Genomic DNA, 18,869 nt, shown 5'->3' on the forward strand with positions numbered 1-18,869 from the left:
TTGTTGGACTTTGACAGCGACTGGCAGCTAACATTCAGCTTTGTGCATGTCTTTGTGCCTTTATGTGTTCCATAAGATCATTTCAAAAAGGTACACGTCGACTCAGGTTTCATTGCTTGATGTGTGCGGTAGAATTGGTGCCAAGTTTACTTTATTTCTTTTTTTGGGGGGGGGGAGGAAATAACTGCGTGTTACAATCTGGGGTGCTGTACAATCGTGCAAATACAGTAATAACAACAAGTATTAGTAAATATAACATATTTTGTCTCACTCAGATGCACTATATATGTAAGCGGCATGCATATACTTTGTGGGAAAATAAACAAGAGCCAGAAAAGGCTGCTCTATAATCCAGCCTAGCAAAATAAGTAGCTACATTATGAGAGGTTTGAAATGTACCTTTATATTGCTTTTTAAACGTGTTTTTTATGCATATACTCTTAAACAGCAGTACCTTAGAGAAATAAAGTGCTCGAGAAGCTTTCCTGACCAATGCACTCTGCATGCTACTTCAGATGCTATGAATTGCATATGAAATGATGCATGGATCTAATTTGCAGAATGTACATACTAAGGGCACACGTTTGAAGTTGGGTTCTTATGCACTTAAGCTGAATGTTTTTTATATTGAGCCACTGTCAAGTGAATACCAGTGTGTTTAATATTTAACCGCCATTTTAAAACATGCTTAGATGGCCTCTCAGGAACACCACAGTTGCATCACAGGTTTTCAGATTTTACTATATATTCCTGGGAGTCACTTTTTTTTCTGGACAACATTGTTCTGTAAACTTAAAAGGGGGTCCTGAACCATTCCTCTGGCTTCGTGAGAAAAGACAGCCTGGGGATAGTAACATCTCAGCCAAATATAGCAGTCATGCTCGGCGCATCGACCTCACGAGAGGAGTGCAAAGACTCCTTTTTCCCCAATCATTCTCTTTTCAAATGAGGCCTCCTCACCCGTTTCAAAGCTGCTGGCTGCTTCATACGTCGTCATATATATGCTATTGGCTGATAGCTGACATCAGTCAAGGAGGGTGTTTGGATGAGTGCGATTCTTCGTACTGTTACTGTGTATATTTATTGACGCAGTTTAATAAACAGGCTGAAGTAAGCAAAAATCTGTGTCTCAATTTTCATAAGAATTACATACTTCTGAAAGTGCGACTATTGTACTATCGCCAACTATCGTCTGCTAACGCTCAGCCCCACCTCCTCGCATAGAAACGAAACTTTGGCCACACTGCTAGTCAATGTCACAGCCAACGAGTCTCACTAATTTTGATTAGATTTGAATACTCAGCTAGCCTCAAACCATGCGAAACTTGAGGTCAGACCACACGTATGCTTGCCAGCGCATGTGCGACTTGGCTGTTCCTAACTAGACACCTAGACAATGGTTTACTGTACTTGTCTCTGTCTGCTCACACAGCATGATATGAAACCCAGCGTGTACCTGTACATGTTTGCAGGCAAAGGTCAGCAAGATGGTGCTGCCTTCCCGGAGAATGCGCCTCAGCAAGAGGACGATGCTGCTTCGAATGCATCCTCACGGAGTGGCAGCCCTGAACCCACTGACACTGGGCAGAGTGGTCAGCCAGCAGGGTCACCACATGCCTCACCACTGCGCATCACTACTTCCAAGGTGAGAATTATAATAACTTAACATTTCACATGTGCATGTGTGAATGTTACACCTGTGTGCAATGTTATACCAGTGTGCACGTGCATGTGCGTGTGTGTCCTTTAGAGCAAAGCTGTATACCTTTAACCCCCAATGCATTTGTTGTGTCCATGCACAAAAACTCAACCAATCACAGCCGGAGGTGCGCGCCGTGTGCGCTGCTGGTTTCCTAGCCACACCACCAGATGGCGCTCACCTCCGCACATCTATGGCAGCGGCAGTGCCGGCCGTGCGGGGAAAGAAGAAAAAGAATCAGAAAGCTCGCCTTCTCGCATAGTGTTCGCCGCAAGCATTTCCTGGTAAAGATTACGGTTGCATAAGCTGCAGTTGCCGGGAAGGGGCAACTGTAGCATATGAAGCAGGGAGTGATGTGACTACACTTTCATATGTAAAAGAAGAACCTGCCTAGCAACTGATTTCATTTGTGTCCTGATAGTGCTATGGAAAGGCCATGCATTGTTAGGACTCCTGAAGAACAGCGTGTACGTGATGAGCGGCGATGGGAACAGCAACGTCAACATGCACAGCAGCATCGGACTCAGGCTAGGTAGCACACAGCGGTTCCTTCACAAAGCAAGTCGCACACAGTTAGGACTCCTGAAGAGCAGTGCAAATACGATGAGTGACAAAAGAATCAGCAACATCAATGCACACAACGGCGTCGTGCTCAGGCTTGGTGGGACCCAATTCAAGGCTTTGTGACATTCGTATATTGGATCAGGTGATACCACAGCTTCTGTCCAACCACCTTTACAGTGTGGATTGGAGCCCATTTCTTTAGAGCGCGGCACCCATTCCTGCGTTTTGCATCGGTGGCATCCCTCAGCGTAACCAAGCGAACAAGCACAGCAAGGGATGAAGGTGCGAATGCGTAGCGCAGCTGGGAATGAAAGGCTGCGATAGCAAAAAAAGCGCAAGGGGGGTTCAGTGGAACCATGAGGTGGAATGCGGAGAAGGGTACAGCGAAAGCATAAGAAGAATGTAGTACCATGCAGGACAGGCTCTGCAGTGATGACGCTATGAGGTGGTGTCAGAGTAGCATGCTGTCGTCTGTTCACCGATGGCATGCGGCAAGCACACCCACCGATACCATATATGGAAACAAAGTGCCACATGAGTGGAGGTCTATCTGCCGCGGCTGCTGTGAATTGCGCCTACGCGTCACCCATAGGCTCGATTTTTATTAATCATATCATAAGAAGCCAACGAACAAAGACGCCAAGGACAACATAGGAGAAATTACTTGTTTTACTAATTGAGTTAAACAAATAATAAATTAGTGGAAATGAAAGTGAATGAAAAAACAACTGGCTGCAGGTGGGTTACAAACCCACGTCTTTGTATTACTCGTGCGATTATCTTACCAATTGAGCTACCACGGCGCTGTTTTCTGATCTACTTTCTAGGGTGTTTATGTTTTGCTACCAGAACTAAACCTAGGAGTGCTAGCCAACACCACCACTCACAAACCTTGGCGGCAGATGTGGAAAATCCTTTCTGGATGTTTCACAGGTGTCACGAGTACATGATCTATTTCAGTGACGGCAACTGGTCAATAAACCCTCACATGCCATAGAAAGTGGACGAGAAAACGGCACTGCAGTAGCTCATTTGGTAAGAGTATTGCGTGCGTAATGCAGACGTGGGTTCGTATCCCACCTGCGGCCAGTTTTTTCATCCACTTTTATTTCCATTAATTCATCATTTCTTTAACTCAGTAAGTACAATTTCCCCTATATTGTCCTTGGTGTCTTTGTTGACTTTTTATGATGTGATTAATAAAAATCGAGTCCCCCGATTCCCTGTCTTCTCATTCATTACATTATGAGGGTGCCGACTCCGGCAACATTGATGCCTTCAGGTTGCATGTTGTGGGGATGCGTGACTCTCACGCCTCCCCTGAGATCTAGTTTTCCCGCATAGCTCGTCTCCTGCAGGGCGGCTTCGCCCGTCGCGTGTCCTGGCGCCCGCGGCGTTTGGAGTGGTTGAAGCGCAGTGCGAGAGATGCCGCTAGTGTTGCGCTGCGGCGGGGTTACTTAGGCGCGGGAAAGAACGGCGCTGGGCTCTTCCCCGGCGGGTCGGCTGGGAGCGTGGACATCGCGCGCGCCGCCGACCGATGCTTCTGCGAGACCGCCTCGCGTGGCCGCCTTCGAGCGCGCCACGATTCGCGTGACCATACACGCGAAGGACCAGGCGTTGGGATCCAGCATGGGGCGAACATATTCGCTCGCTTCCGGTCGCGGTGAGTCGGACTTCTGGATTTGTCGCGCGCCCATCGGCATGTTTTGTGGGTAGCAACTCGGCTAGCAGGCACTGATCTATGAAAGGTGCAATAAATGCCCTTGTGATTGTTTGCACTACTGTGTTGTCGTTCCTTTGTCCCAAGAGTACGGAGGTGAGAGACCCCACAATGTGTGGGCTTGTTGACCAGTTGCCATCACCTAAACAGCTCACATACTTGTGACGCTTGCGGCAGAAAGGATGTTCCACATCCACTGCCAAGGTTTTTGGGTGGTGGTGCTGGCTAACACTCCTAGGTTTTGTTCTAGTAATAAAACATAAATGCCCTAGAAAGCGGATGGGAAAATGGTGCCGCTTGTAGAAGAAACTAATAAAGGTGTTTATAGCTGAACCATGCATACTTTATTATGTGCCTACAAACTTTGTCACATTTAGCTCTACTGTCGCTCAATTGGCGACACTGCCTGTGAGTTCAAATGGTTGAATTTCCACTGCTTGAGCTTGATAGCATTAAAAATTTGTGTTATTATTTTTAAAGAAAGTATTGCTAGAGTCAAATGTTCACCTACTTTCTTGTAACCAGCAGGCTCACATGAAGGCTTTCTGTTTGTAAAACCATTGAAGTCACGCATTAATATTGTTGTAGCTGCTGTTGTCATTGCCATTGTTAGTAGTAGCAGTAGTATAGTAATCATAAGCAGGAGTCAAAGCTCATTATGTATGATCAGAGATATAAGTAAACAGAATAAACGTCACACGTGTTTGACTGTGCTTTATTTCAATGAGTATTCTACTGCTAATACGAAAGCGAAAATGCAAGAGCCGAGGCAATAGCAGTACTGCTGAATGAATGTTTGTATGCTCAGCAGCTCAAAATATGTGCAATAGACTTCTGTTAATTCGACTCCAGTTAATTCGATTTTTCAGTTTTTTGATCCCGACTGAAGGTTCCGGGTCGGCTCCCACACATTTCCATAGGCCCAAACCTACGTTATTTAGATCTCAAAATTAGCCATCGCTGTATAATTCGAACTTGACTATTTAGCTTCGCCACTATACAGCCGTGTTGATTGGTGAAGCATACCAAGAATGGAAAGGGGGCACTGTCACGGCACATTGTACACATTCCTAATTATAGATGCGCTGTCTCCGATCACAGTACGAGCACCTAGATGCCTAATAAGCATAATGGCAGCAATTCAGAGCTGCTTCTGACGTCGCTGTGACGATTTGAGCCCTCGTTTCGCCCGCCATGTGTGTCTAGTCTTTTCATTGCACGGTGCTTGCGTGCACCGTGCAACAGAAGTGGAGGAAAACCATCTTTGTGTTGGGAAAGCTAACAAAAATGAAGGTGGTAAGATGAAAGAACTCTGGGAGTAGAGGGGACGTTTAAAGTCAACAAAAGAGCGGGTGTCTATCTAAAACTCTGAATGCCTGTCAGTAAACTTATAAGGTGTCTCGGTGTTCGTACTGTGAACGGAGACAGTGCATATGTGCGTGTAAATGAAGGACACTGGCTATGTCCTCTAGCAGTAGCACCTTTTTCCTGCACGGTATGCTTCATCGCATAACACAACAGTATTGTGGTGGAGCTGTCTTTAAAGGCAAATACTGCCAAGTGAATCAGCAGCATGTTTCGGCGTTTTTTCTACCATTTGTTTAATTCGTCCAGCTGTATAATGCGACCAGTTTTGTTGCTCCTGTCAAGATCGAATTAATGGAAGTCTGCTTTATTCTGGTAGCAAAATACGAATTCTGATATTAGCATGTAGGCTTATAACGAATATTACATATAGTGAAGGTATTTTTGTGTCAAGTTTGACTTTGTTATAGTGAGATATGAGTGTAGTAGTAGTAGTAGTAGTAGTAGTCGTCATAGTAGTAGTAGAACAGTACAGTTAAACCTTGCTATGATGAAGTGAGTAAAATTGGCACTTTGTTATAATTGAAATTCAACGTTTTATGCAAATAACTGCAGTTGCCAATGGATTTTTATTACACAGAAGGAGATGTTGAATTGGTAGAATTATTGGGAAAATATAAAAAAACTAATTTCAAAGGGGAAAGAAAATCATTTTGTTGAATTTAATACTCGGAAACCAAAGATACGGTTTCATGCCATGTCAACTGTATCTTCACATCGACGGTACAAGCGAAGCCTGTGAAGCTTTCGCATCCACACTGCCTTCGTGGCTGATAGTATTGCTCACAGAGGGACAACACTATTAGCGGACCTCTCGGATATCAATGGACAACCCTCGCGCTCCCCTCTGTCCCCCCACTCCTCTTGCACTTGCGATAAGATAATGCACATCTAACCACCATCCTTCTCAGCTCACCCTCACACACTTCCCTCTACACATGCAACATTCAGCGCACAGGGCACGATGTGATCTTATCACACTTGGATTTTATGGATAGCTCGTTTACTACCATATCAATACTCATGTTCATTGCTGTTATTGCCACACGAGGCAAGCCACAAAAGAAAAGCAAAATCAGGTGATGATGCAGCATAGAATGCATCACAGTGTAGAGTGTGTCAATACAAATGTGCAATACGCTGCGCCAACACCGCACTTGCCAGCTATGAGCTCCGAAATTGGGCAGTGCACATTGCGAGATTTCACAGGCCATGACCAGCTGAATTTGCTGCTACCAGTGAAGACACTACTCCGCTTCGTTGGCTGCTCTCTGTTGCATGGCATGCACTTTGAGAAGTGCATTCACAAGCAACATGTAATTTAATAATTTGACTATTTGCTTCCGTGCCACTTTCCATTTATTGCCTGGGTATTTCATTTGACAGCAGTGAAATTTTGTTATACTATTGAAATTGCATATGAACATAATTATATTTAGTTTCAAAATACATAGCATTTATAAAGAAGAAGACATAAAAGTTGAACTACTTTGTTAATTGATAACTTTTTTTAATTTGAAGTTTGTTAAATTGAGGAAATAGGCTGCTGCTGATGATGATACCAAGGTTTTATCTGTGATTGTGTAACAAACAAATTTTATAGGTTTGTCTTTATCTCAAGATGATCTTTTGTTGCTTCCCACGTGCTATGATCTGAGCAGGTGCAGTGGCATCACAAAGCCGCTATGTACTACGGAAGACAGAACATAATGTATGGGCATGATGAGTTGCTGCAGCTGTCACTGTGACTGTGCCCTGGATTGACGCAGCACTACGGGATGATTCCTTTTTTGCAGGTGTGCACCCAAGAACTGCCACTTCCGCATGATGTGGAAATCGCACATGCGGCACCAGCAGCAGGCCATGTGAGCTCTTCAAATATGTACCCAGCTTGCTTTGCTCCGTATGTGCTCTCCACTGCTTGCAGTGATGGGTTGACAAGGTTAGTATGAATTGCAGTCGAAGCTCAATAATGAAAATTTATACAATAGAGTAAATCTAAATTGTTTCTCGCTGATATCGGTATCGGTAGACGAATGTATGCTTAGAATGTATATCAGATATAATACCTAAGGTATTTTCTACATTCTTGTTGTACTATACAGCCTCATTAGTGTGAGGTTCAGTTGTACTACTACACCACATCATTCCTTTTTCATGTTTGTTCCAACTGAAGACAGTGTCAGAGTTCCTTGTCTCTAGAGCAAACAAACATTTAAGCTATCATTGGCAACGGCACAAAGGGGTACCATAAGTGGCACGCAAGTAACAACCATAAGAACAGGCTATCAGACTGTGTGCAGATAATTGTTTGTTGTCTTCATATGGTGATTTGACGAAGTGTAGAGCCCCTTTATTTGCCTCATTTTTCTTGTTCACTGTGGCAATTAGCAAGACCTCTGCTTAAGTTCTGCTGTGAGTTTATTTTGGCAACTAGCATGTAGCATGTCTTTTTATTCAGTGGTGTTTTTTCTCGGTCTCTAATGGATTTGTTCAGCAATATTCACTTTTCTCATAGAAACAGAATTCTGTATTCATACTTGTAAAGTATAGTACCATGCCAGTAACAATTGCAGGCAGCTACTATGAACGTGAATATGTAACAATTTTTCTGTTGACCCTGTGCTAAAGGCCAGATGAAAGTAGTAATTTTTGTGTGTGGTGCTAACGGTTTTTTTTTTTTTTGTTCAAATGTTTCCAGGTTTTGGAAATGTAAAGTGGATTGTGAAGGTGAAGGAACCCCCAACTTCACGTGGGTTGAGTGGGAGATGACACTGAATAAGTCATCCAGTGTCATACAGGTTCCTGGTAATTCACGTTTGTGTCTTCAGTTTTGGGGCAGGTTTGTGCTATCTGGGGAACTCTTATCTCAGTATGTCGTTACATGCGTTGCTTGATTTTCAATGCCTTGGCAAATATACACTTCACTCACGATTGCCGAGAAAACTGGGAAATCTGATAGCTACGTATAAGGCATCCACCATAGCAGCCAGGCTGATATTATTAAAGGGCCCCTCACTAGATCGGGCCATTTTGAGCTGACAGGCACAGAGCACACAGTGCATGATAACGATCATGTCTGAAAAGTATTACATCACTACGCACCTTGGAAAAACCTGAAATTTCAAACCGAACGCCATTTTTCCTTTTCCTCGTGGCCTCCGCGCTCCAAGCCGGAGGATGACGCACGCGTGCTAGTGCGCCTACGTACACGTGTTTGCGCTGTGACGTCACCCGTGGTGACATGTGACTTCGAAAATTACTCTAGGCAACATCTGTTATTTGTTAAATATGTTGCTATAATAGACTAATTAAAGCTTAGAGAAATAACAAAGCACACAAACCGGATGTCTGCGTGATTTTGTTTTATTTCGCACCAAATCAAGAGAGATGTACTTCCATTTCGTCTGCTTGTTTCCATGTCATGCAGGCATGCACACAGACACCGAAACTATGTAATTTTCTACCGTGTTCCAGCACGGGATCATGCTCTGTGGTCCGCATGTGTCTGCCTCAGTATTCGTGTAACACACACTTATACCGCTAGTCAAGTGTCCTCGTACAAATGCGCACAAAATCGTGGGCTGCGCAGAATGAGGCAATCGCAACTGCTCGCATGCGACGCCGTCAGCGCAAGCGTGCCGTGCCACAAGAAAAGCGAGGATAAAAAAGAATGCGTCATGTGAACGCAGAGAAGGAATTTCGCTTGTGGAGGCTAGATGGGGCAAGTGGAGAGAGCGTCTATGTTTGCAGTGAAGCTCATCTCCTGAAAATATGGGTTTGCTACACTGAAATATTTCTATCTCGGCTACTAATGAGCCGATTTGAAAAATGTTTGCGGAACAATGCTCCCTAGGAGACAGATAACAACTTACAGCATATAACCAAAATTTGCTATGGGGCCTGGTGAGGGGCCCTTTAAGGGGCTCATACTTATGCACTCGTTTTAGGGAGATGCAACTTTCTTGTTTTTTTTTTCTTTCTGTATAATAATGTTTAGTGTTGTGACTGAGTGAACTTCTACTCTATCATTACAGAGGCTGCATTTCAGAAATTGAACTGTTAGGAATGACCACACTGCTTTAGCATTCAGGCAGCCACTAAATAGCGCCTTACCATTAAGCATGAAGTAGGCAAGAAAAAGTTTGAAATCCGAGTTTGATTTATTGTCATGCAGGCTCATTTTGTTCTCACATCCTGTCACTGCACATATATAATATTTACTCACATGATGAATACACTTTCCTATAAGAAAATTTTTTATATGCATTGCATAATCACATTGTCATACGCATACTAATGTTTTCACAGAGATGGTGCAAAGTTTGACAGCTCTAAAGGGACTTACTATTACATGTGGTAACACACTTATATTTCACTATGAACTTTGCAAAACCATTCTTATTTGTGTAATTCTTAATAGAGCAGTTCACACATAAGCACTCTAGCTACATGCATTTCACTGATAAATCGATTAGTGATGGATCTCACTCCTGCCTATGATGTCTGGTGTATCATACATCTGCTCCGTATCCTGAACTCATTTATTTATTTATTTCCTTTTAGGCCAGCCCATCAGTGTCAGCTGTGCGTATAGTGGCAGAGTAGCATGCGCCTACAAGCGTGGCCACTCTTTCAACCGACCTGGCTCCAGCAACCCCTCTGATCGTTGTGTCAACTTGGGTGTTGCGATCTACGAGTGCGAATCTACTGGTGGTTCTGAATGGATACTTGAAGACACAGTGCTTCTGAACAACGTCAGGTAAGTGAGCTTTGTTTGTGGCCTGTAAATTCCATTACCTGGGCTTGTGTTTGTTTAATTTTACGAGCATGCAATACTAATAAGTAGATGTGTTCTTTACTTCCCTCTGTAAATTCCCTTTACATTTTCATCATGTAATGCTGCTGATTATGAGAATGAAATTTAGCATTATTTTACTGAAATATTGCGACTTCAGCATATCATGTTGCAATTAAAATTTTTACTTGCTCTCTTTCTTAAAATTGAAGAGCGATAATAATCACAATAACAGCCCAATTCAAAGAGCTGGCAAAAATAAGCTGGCAAGCTATACAGATGAATGCACTGAGCGATTGCACAGCACGAATGCGCCCCCCTGAATGCATGCCTCCGAATAAAACGTGCGCCCGCCTTCTGCGTCCGCCATAGAAAACAAATATAAAATTGACGTTAAGTCTCCCAAACAAAGTAGAAATCTAATGTGCAACCAATTTTTTAGCAAGAAACGTTATCAAATTATTATAAGTGTTGCGTAACAGTGGCTGGTTTCTTTAGGTCAGCTTCGCCGCAATACAGCTGTGTTATGCGGTAAAGCATACGAGCGGCGTGACCGCTGTTTAAAGTTTGTATCCGGTTACACCGCGCAGGTAATTTTTGGTCCACTTTTCGCGGGAAAAAGAAAATCCTGTTAGAATTAGGTAAGCACCGTAATCGGACATTGTGAACAACCGTTATTGCTTGAAAATCATCCTAGCGCAGAGCAAAAATAGGCATTTCCAACAGAAGATTTTTGACCTGCATTGGCTGTCCCCTAGGCTTAGCCGAGACATATTGCTTCTAAAGGGGTTGCCATTAGAGTTTCCAAAGGAGTCAGGTGCATGCATGCTGCCTGGTCAAATTCAAATTATCTGTCGAACGCCAATTTTATGATCAAAATAGTGAGAGCTTGGACGCATAGAAATGCATAGGCACCAGCCGGAACCGACAGTTGGGATCAAATTAACCAAAAAAATCGAATTAAATGCAGTCAGATCAATACAAGACTGCTGTAGTAGTATGTAGTAGTTTGCCAGTGATGTCCTTTTATTTCTTCTTTTGCACTTAGTCTGCCACGTCTAGATCAGACAGCTCCTGGTGTTAACCTGGGTTCCTTGGTTGACACAACTCTGAGGCACCGCAAGACAGCTGACTCACTTGTGCAACGCTTGGCCTCAGACGGGGACCTCAGTGGACCGCCCAGCTCCTTGCAGCGACTGTTGTCAGTGCCCAGCTATGCCACGCTGCACACACTACGTAGGGCAGTGATTGAGCAGGGAAACCAGTGCCCCCTGGTGCACAAGTCGCTTATTCAACTCGACTGGGTTTCCTCGGAGGATGGTTCTCACGTCCTCACTGTGGCTGTTGGCTCCCGTATTCTCCTATTTGCACCTGTGGCTAGGGATGTCATCCAGCAAGGTGGCACTGGTCTGGAAACTCAGGTAAGTGTTGGTGTCGCAACTTTACTTACATTTACCATACTTTTGGCGTAATGTCAAGGAGATCTTGAAAAAATGAGGGGTGCAGCTTGCACACTAATTTTACCTTGCACAATGGCTTCGCGGCAATAACGGTCATACTGCCATGAAGCTTTCCGCTGCAGCACAGTGTGGCTTCATGGCAGGGCGTTTCATGTAACCGCAATCCATGCTAAGAAGGTGCTGGATAAACAGATTCACTAACCTCAGTGCATATACCTCTGCTGACATAATTGTCGAGTACAGGCAGGGCACCATTGATTCCTAGTCTTTTGCTTCCTTTCGCAAATTTTATAGTCCTTGAGCTCTGGCACACCACGGCCCCTGCTGAAGCAAGTGTCATCACTGGCTGCACCCGTGGCATCAACGGGGGCAGCTGAAGCAGTGCGCTGGCTGCAGATTAGGTGCACACGCCTGGAGACGGCAGATGGCCTGCCCCCGCTGCCCATGCAACTGTCCTGGGTTCGTGATGGCATCCTTGTGGTTGGCATGGACAGTGAGATGCACATCTACTCTCAGTGGAGGCCTCAGAAAGGAGCCCCAAAGGGTAAGCATCAATTCCCTATTAATGTTTTCATAAAGTTAAAACCCGGGTAGGTATCGCATAAGCTTTATTCTTTTGTTTTTTGCATGAATTTAGGTGGGTTGGCTGTGATTTTGTTCTTTCAGTGGATGACCTCTGTATTAGAAATGAACCCCTATTTAAAACTCTTCCTCAAATCAGCCAAACTGATAACAGCACTGACCCTTATCCCAAGTAGGCATTACGCATCTGTAATGCTCTTCGGCATTAGCTGTGTTGAGAAATTTTCTTGATGGACACCCAAATCATAACGAGCACATTTTTTCCGAGAAAATGGATCTGAAAATGGCCTGCACCTTACAGTCAGATACGAAACCAAAGCCACAGTTACAACGTTGGCAACAGCCTACTGTTGAACGCAGTGTCATTGCCATGGCAAGGTGGCAACATAGAACATTTTCGTGAAGGTTGCTGGGAATTCAGTGCCAGCACTGTGCCAAGCTTACTATCTGTGCACTGTGCCAGGAATGCTGTCGGCTGCATACTTCAACAAGTCTGACGCAGAGTCACATAAAATTTCACTAAAGTGATAGCAGTACGTATCTCCAAGAGTGATTGCTCGTGAATACCACCTCTGTGTATATCTGTGAGTATGTGGCCAATGAAGTGCCAATGGCAATGGTGATGTGCCGCTTTCATTTAGAAAGCTCTTATAACAAATTCGGCAGAAACACTTAACACTGCTCATGTGTGGTGATGTGAAAGCATTATACCGTTTGTAGACCTTGGAACATCAAGAATGCACTCATTGCACGCATGAATGTGCTCATGAATGCACGCACTAGGCATACCTTTAGTCAACCAGAACCATGGCGCCGCCACGGCGTCGGGGGAGAGTGCTTGTGTCCCATCCCGGAGGTCCGTGTACGACTCCCACCCAGACCAAAATGTGTGAAATTTTGTTTTCAAAACCATTAATTTACTTTGTTTACAGGAACCTCCCTGGAGAAATTTGATATGAATTCGAGAATTTTTTGCCATGTTCTTACTCCTTGTGCTGGCGACCATTTTTGGTACCATCTTTTGATCACACCGACGCCGATGGATTTTCATGTAATGGAGCATGTAATGCTTTCATATTTAAAAAAAAGGGTATCTTCTGTGAAGTTAAATTCTGCACATCTTGTTTTTTCTGATCATAAATGTGGGAGCATGTTACATTCAAGTGCACTTTTATTTTATTATGTTAAACCTGTGAACTTTGAGCGCACATTAGATTCGGAGGCACATTAGAATGAGTAAATATGGTATGCAGACAATTGTCTTTGAATAAGCACTGAGATGGCATGATTATAGAATATTATCTGAGAAAATGTTGACAAGCATTATTAGAGGGCTGTGATCACGTCATTCAAGGGAGCGGAGGCACAGCTTTCCGCTTTCAGCAGGAGAACTGCCAAGTCAAAGTGTATTTGAGAGTACCAGGCTTGGGCACAAATGAAGTAAAGTCATTAATTTGTGTTAATGCTTGGTCAGTCATTCTTTGATCTTGGAACTAGTATTGCTTATGGTGCATGTTGTGGAGCTAGAACGCTCTTGACAACAACAGAAACGACAACGCATGTGAGTGTAAACATACAAAAAGGACATTTATTATTGCTCTTTGTACACAACAATGCCAGCTAGCTGAAATATTGTGTTTGCCCATACTGGTGCCATGCTGTGAAGCTTAATGGGAAGCCTTCGATAGGTTAATTTGGCAGAATGCGCCGACAAGCACACAATTTGTTCACATGCAGTGAAATTACACAGCCAGTAAGAAAGAAGCAAGTTCCTTTTATGCTCAAGTTATCCACACCGTCCAATGCTGCCAGCATTGAAGCAATTTCACCATCTCTCATCATAGCTACATGACCAAGTCACTAGCTTCCATTGCTGCGTCTCATGCAGGGTAGCCGAACGCCAGGAGACTTGAGAGTTGTGCGAGGAAGGCAAGCATCAGGGGACAAGAGAGTCTAGCATCTTCGTAGCGCAGCTACCAATATTCTGCCTGTATGTCTGTATGTCATGTTTCTTTGGACAGGGAATTTCTTTAGCAAACAGCCAATAACTAAACTATTGCGCAAAGCAGATGACCACAAAAAGAACATGCACATAGACGAGACAGTCGCTCGCTCGTCTGCACCAACTAGTCCAGAAAACGTTCTTCCTTTGGTGGAGATGTACCAGCTAGCTCAACAAGATGTTCTAGTCATGCATCTGATTTCAGGTCTAAAGAACAACCTCATGCCATCAGCAGCAGAAGACGAGAACATCTGCAAGGTTCGCATGCTGCCAGAGGAAGAACTGCTCAGCCGGGTTCAGGAGCTGTCTCAGTTGCGGCTCGGATCGGGTGCTCATTTGGGGCTGGCACGCAATGCTTCATCATCATCTGCCCAGGCTATGGACAAGAAAAAACAGCGTGGTGAAACAGCAGTTTCTTCTGTCTCCCGTGGAGCTGCAGCTGCGAAGTAAGAAATGTTTGCCTCTTTGTTGAAAAGTGCTTGCATGTGTTGGACTAAAGCACTGCACCGGTGTGCCAGGTGGACTTTGTATTTTTAATGACTGCAGGAAAGCAGACTGTTTCTTGGGTAATCTCAGATTTCTCACTTATTCATTACTACAGAGAGCTTTTCATCTCATATCTTTGTCTTTATCACAATCATTCATGACAGTTACAGTAAAACCTCATTGACTTGACTCAATTCAGAAAATTGGATAATTCGGACTCATTCTTTGGTCCTGACAGGCATATGCATTATTTAATGGCATCAAACTATCGTTATATCAGACGTGTTTGGCCACATATCGGTTAATTTGGACAACCTCTAAGTGCCATGAGTGCAGAGTGGCGCAAATGTGCAACGCGAAAGAGCGAAACCGGTCATAGTCATCAGGGGAAACTATGGGAATAACAAGAACACTTAACACTTTGTGTCTATTTGTGCGTTTATGCGTTTACCACTATACACGACACCACATTGGCCACATGTACCCTCAAAGTTGTGTATTCACCAAGCGTGATCGCGTCGATCTCGAGCACGGTTTCATCCATAACAGATGCGGGAAGCAGTCGTTTCCTTTTGACTAGGTGCATGTGTTGGTCATATGCCTTCAGAACTGCCTGCTCGCCATTCACGATCATGTTGATAGCAACCATGGTTTCATTCGCAGCAGTTGCAGCAAACAGTAGTTCTGTTTTTACTTGGTGAAATGCGCACGCAATGTGAGAAAAACGGTGGAATATGTCAAACATGATGACTGAGTTTATCATGGCCCGCACACTGGCACCAAACTCGCGGCTGCTACATTGTGATAGATGGCCAATCTATTGTTGACCAGCTCATTGGCAATAAAATAATTTGGATGTGTGTGCAGTAGAGATGAAAAGCATTGTGGGAGAGAGTGGCAGTGTAAGCGGACTGAGAGCTGCAGGTGAGATGAGGCAAGGCACGGTTCTCAGAGGCTGCATGCGTGATTGACTGTAGTTCCCAAGGGAAGGACCAGGTTACGCATGTGCGGCAGTGACAGAGGAAGAAAGAAGTGAGCAGTGCGACATGTGTGTGTTGTGTAGGGTGTGCACTAATGGACAGCAGATGGACACCTTTGGGGAAGAGTCGCGAAGTGTGGTAATAAAGGGAATGTTTGCGATGAAGGTGTCAGCCTTTTATCATTCATAATAAGTGGGGGCTCGTCCAGGATTTACATTACGTGGACGTGGAGGCGGTGAGCGTGCCCGAAGAGTTGCTTCAGCATCTGCTGGAGTAGAACAACTTCTGCCATCCAACGCGAGCAAATATCGGCGGCAGATTGACAAAGATAGATGGTGGCAGAGGCAGTGCCGGCAGGTTCCGTGTCCACTAGAGGTGGACACAGAAGAGTGAAGCGTGCACATAGCCCAGAGTGTTGACGGCTGCGGCTGTCACGCTCTTTCAGTCGCCACTAGCACCACCCTACTGGCCATTGCACCCCGCAGCGACACATCGTACCATCAAGACCAGCTACATGAACTAGTTGCTCGTGCTACAAGGCCACCTCTTGCAGGGGAAAACTCTGGGGAATTTACCTGCCATCGCCGCAATGGTGTGGGTTACCTAGCTCATGATTGTCCCACAGGTTGGCACACCGGCCCACCGCGCTGCTACGAATGCAACGGAATTGGGCATTTCTGATCACAGTGTCTGGGAAGCAGGAGGCGGTAGGTGCCATCCTGGCGTGTACCTAGGTGACTGCACTGCAGGTTGTGCTTTCAGTTGGCTGGCCTTTCCTGGAGGTGCAGATCGGGGCTGTTACATTCCAAGCCCTGCTGGATACAGGTTCAAGTGTGAGCTTACTTGAAATACTGGGGGCAAAGCTAGCAGAGGAGACAGGTGCAAAGCTCAGGACACAGGTGTGTGCACTCCACCTGGCAACAGGTTGGTCCCAGTCTACCACATCCCAAAAGTGCAACATCCGGTAGGCTGCGAGCAGCCGCAACCAGCACTTCCTGTGTGTGCCAGACCTATGTTGGGACATTGTTTTCAGCAAGGACTTTTTGAGTACAACAGGCATCTCTATACATGTAGCACTGGGCGGATGGACTATTCGCACTGACCTGCAATGCAGTGCCGTTCGTTAAGTGCGACAAGGGTACAACCACAGCGCTCACAATTGAGCAAAATGGAGAGTCTCAAATTGTAACATAGGGAGTAGCATTCCAACCAAAGAGGGCAAGCATCGGGCAGATGGACTATTGGCACTGACCTGCAATGCAGTGCCGTTCGTTAAGTGCGACAAGGGTACAACCACAGCGCTCACAATTGAGCAAAATGGAGAGTCTCAAATCGTAACATAGGGAGTAGCATTCCAACCAAAGAGGGCAAGCATCGCGCCGTACCAACAAGACTACAACTAAGCATGAAGGAAGTATTTGACGACTTCAGTCCTTTGTTCAGTACTATTCCTGGGTGTACCACCGTCACTCAGCACTGCATAGACACAGGGGATAGTGCACCTATGAGATGCCAGCTCCATCCAGTGAATGCTAAGAAGCAGAAAATCATTGAAGGCTGCGTAGATGACCTCCTAGAGCAGGGTCTTATAAGGCGAAGCAGCAGCCCTTGGACTAGCGCCTAGTGCTTGAATCATGAATAAGTGGGAAGGCTACCAGCTTTCTTTAGACTACTAATAGTTGAATGCATGAATTAAGGTACCTGTCTACCCATTGCCTCAAATGGTCTGGCTTCTAGCACAACTTGGCCAAGCTCAGTGTTTCTCAAGCTTCTCTCCCAAGGGCTTTTTCTGATTCCTGTATGCGATGCCGACATGAAAATGGCCTTCATCTACCATCAAGGCACGTTTGAATTCATCAGGAGGTATTGGGGTGGCAGGTGGCCCAGCAACCTTGCAAACTTTGATGGACCATGTTCTACAGTGAATCAATCACCACTTCACTATGGCATTTTTAGGTGATGTTCTAGTCTACTCTGAGATGCTTGAGAGCCACATTGAGCAGGTGAGGGAAGGACTAAAATGTGAAGGTGCTGGCCTTACAATTAACCCGGATGAAATACAAGTGTGTCATCAGTCCCTTCAGTTCTTAGGCCACATCATCTCACTTGGGCTGTGCTGACCAGATGAAGAAAAGGTGTGTGCAGTGCTAGATTACCCAAGGCACAGCATAAGCTGCTGCAAGCCTTCCTGGCGCTTGCTGGCTATTATATGGAACTTCATCCCATATTTCTCACTGACAGCGCATCCGCTCACAGACCTTTTGAAGAAGAATGTGCCATGGGAGTGGGCAGAGAGTCAAGAGCAGGCTTCCGCTACACTCAAGCAATCCTGAACTCAGAATGAAGTTCTGGGCCTTCCAGATCTAAATTGACTTTTCGTGCTTGAAACTGACGCGAGCGGTGCATTCATTGTAGCTGTGCTCTTGCAGGCTGGCCCTGACTGACTGCAGCCTGTTTCCTTCATTAGTAGGGTTTTTACAGAGGCTGAAAACCATTATACTGTCCAAGAGTGGGAGTGCCTTGCAGTAGTGAGTGCAATGGACAAGTTCAGGGCCTAACTTGAATTTCCTAAGTTTGAGATTCACTGTGACCACTCATCCTCATCATGGATGTTTAGCACCGACCAAGCTTAGCCCAGGGTCAAGCATTGGGTCCTACGACTGCAGGGCTTCAATTGCTGAATTAAGCACAGATGGGGACTAGCAAATATACCCAAAGATGCCTTGAGCAGATACCCTCTCTCGTGTGAACAGGGGACACAAGATGGTGGCTCATCCAAAAACAAGCTCTTGATGGCTGTCCCCCAAAATTGAAGACTGTGGTCCAAGGGACTAGGCTCCCTAGCTCGAACCCTGATCACTGCCTTCTTCGTGGTCTGGCAGAGACAACAGAGCCGGGGCCAAGCAGACTGCTGGTTCAGCAAAGGCAACAAGAAGGTACCATGGTTATCTGGTCACCTCCGACACCTGGCACTGAAGATGGCACATGACCACCCCATTGCAGGCCTACCGGATTTTTCAAAACCATGAGACATGTCACAGCACGGTTAGTCTGGCAAGGCATGCAGGCTGACATATCAAAGTATCTGTAGTGCTGTGCTCTCTGTTGGCGCACAAAAACTCGGATGTCAGAAGCCTGACTCATGAACAGTCAGTGGGCCACAGCTCTCATGGAAGAGCTTAGTGTCAGTATAATCGGGTCCTTGCCATCTAC

The 18,869-nt window shown here is 45.2% G+C and overlaps 1 protein-coding gene across 10 annotated transcripts in view; it reads left to right on the plus strand.

Annotated features, from left to right (window-relative positions):
- The window catches only part of Rbcn-3A (rabconnectin-3 alpha), a 184,406-nt gene that overhangs the window by 62,387 nt on the left and 103,150 nt on the right, over positions 1–18,869 (plus strand). For all 10 annotated transcript variants that reach the window (XM_075680510.1, XM_075680519.1, XM_075680514.1 and 7 more), the window contains 7 exons: positions 1,473–1,645; positions 7,145–7,290; positions 8,050–8,156; positions 9,915–10,110; positions 11,195–11,567; positions 11,901–12,150; positions 14,396–14,636. In XM_075680510.1, coding sequence (XP_075536625.1) covers positions 1,473–1,645; positions 7,145–7,290; positions 8,050–8,156; positions 9,915–10,110; positions 11,195–11,567; positions 11,901–12,150; positions 14,396–14,636 — 1,486 coding nt within the window. The remainder of the gene's footprint in view (positions 1–1,472; positions 1,646–7,144; positions 7,291–8,049; positions 8,157–9,914; positions 10,111–11,194; positions 11,568–11,900; positions 12,151–14,395; positions 14,637–18,869) is intronic.

Source organism: Dermacentor variabilis, chromosome 2 (genome assembly GCF_050947875.1).
Source record: "Dermacentor variabilis isolate Ectoservices chromosome 2, ASM5094787v1, whole genome shotgun sequence".
Classification (NCBI taxonomy): Eukaryota; Metazoa; Arthropoda; class Arachnida; order Ixodida; family Ixodidae; genus Dermacentor; species Dermacentor variabilis.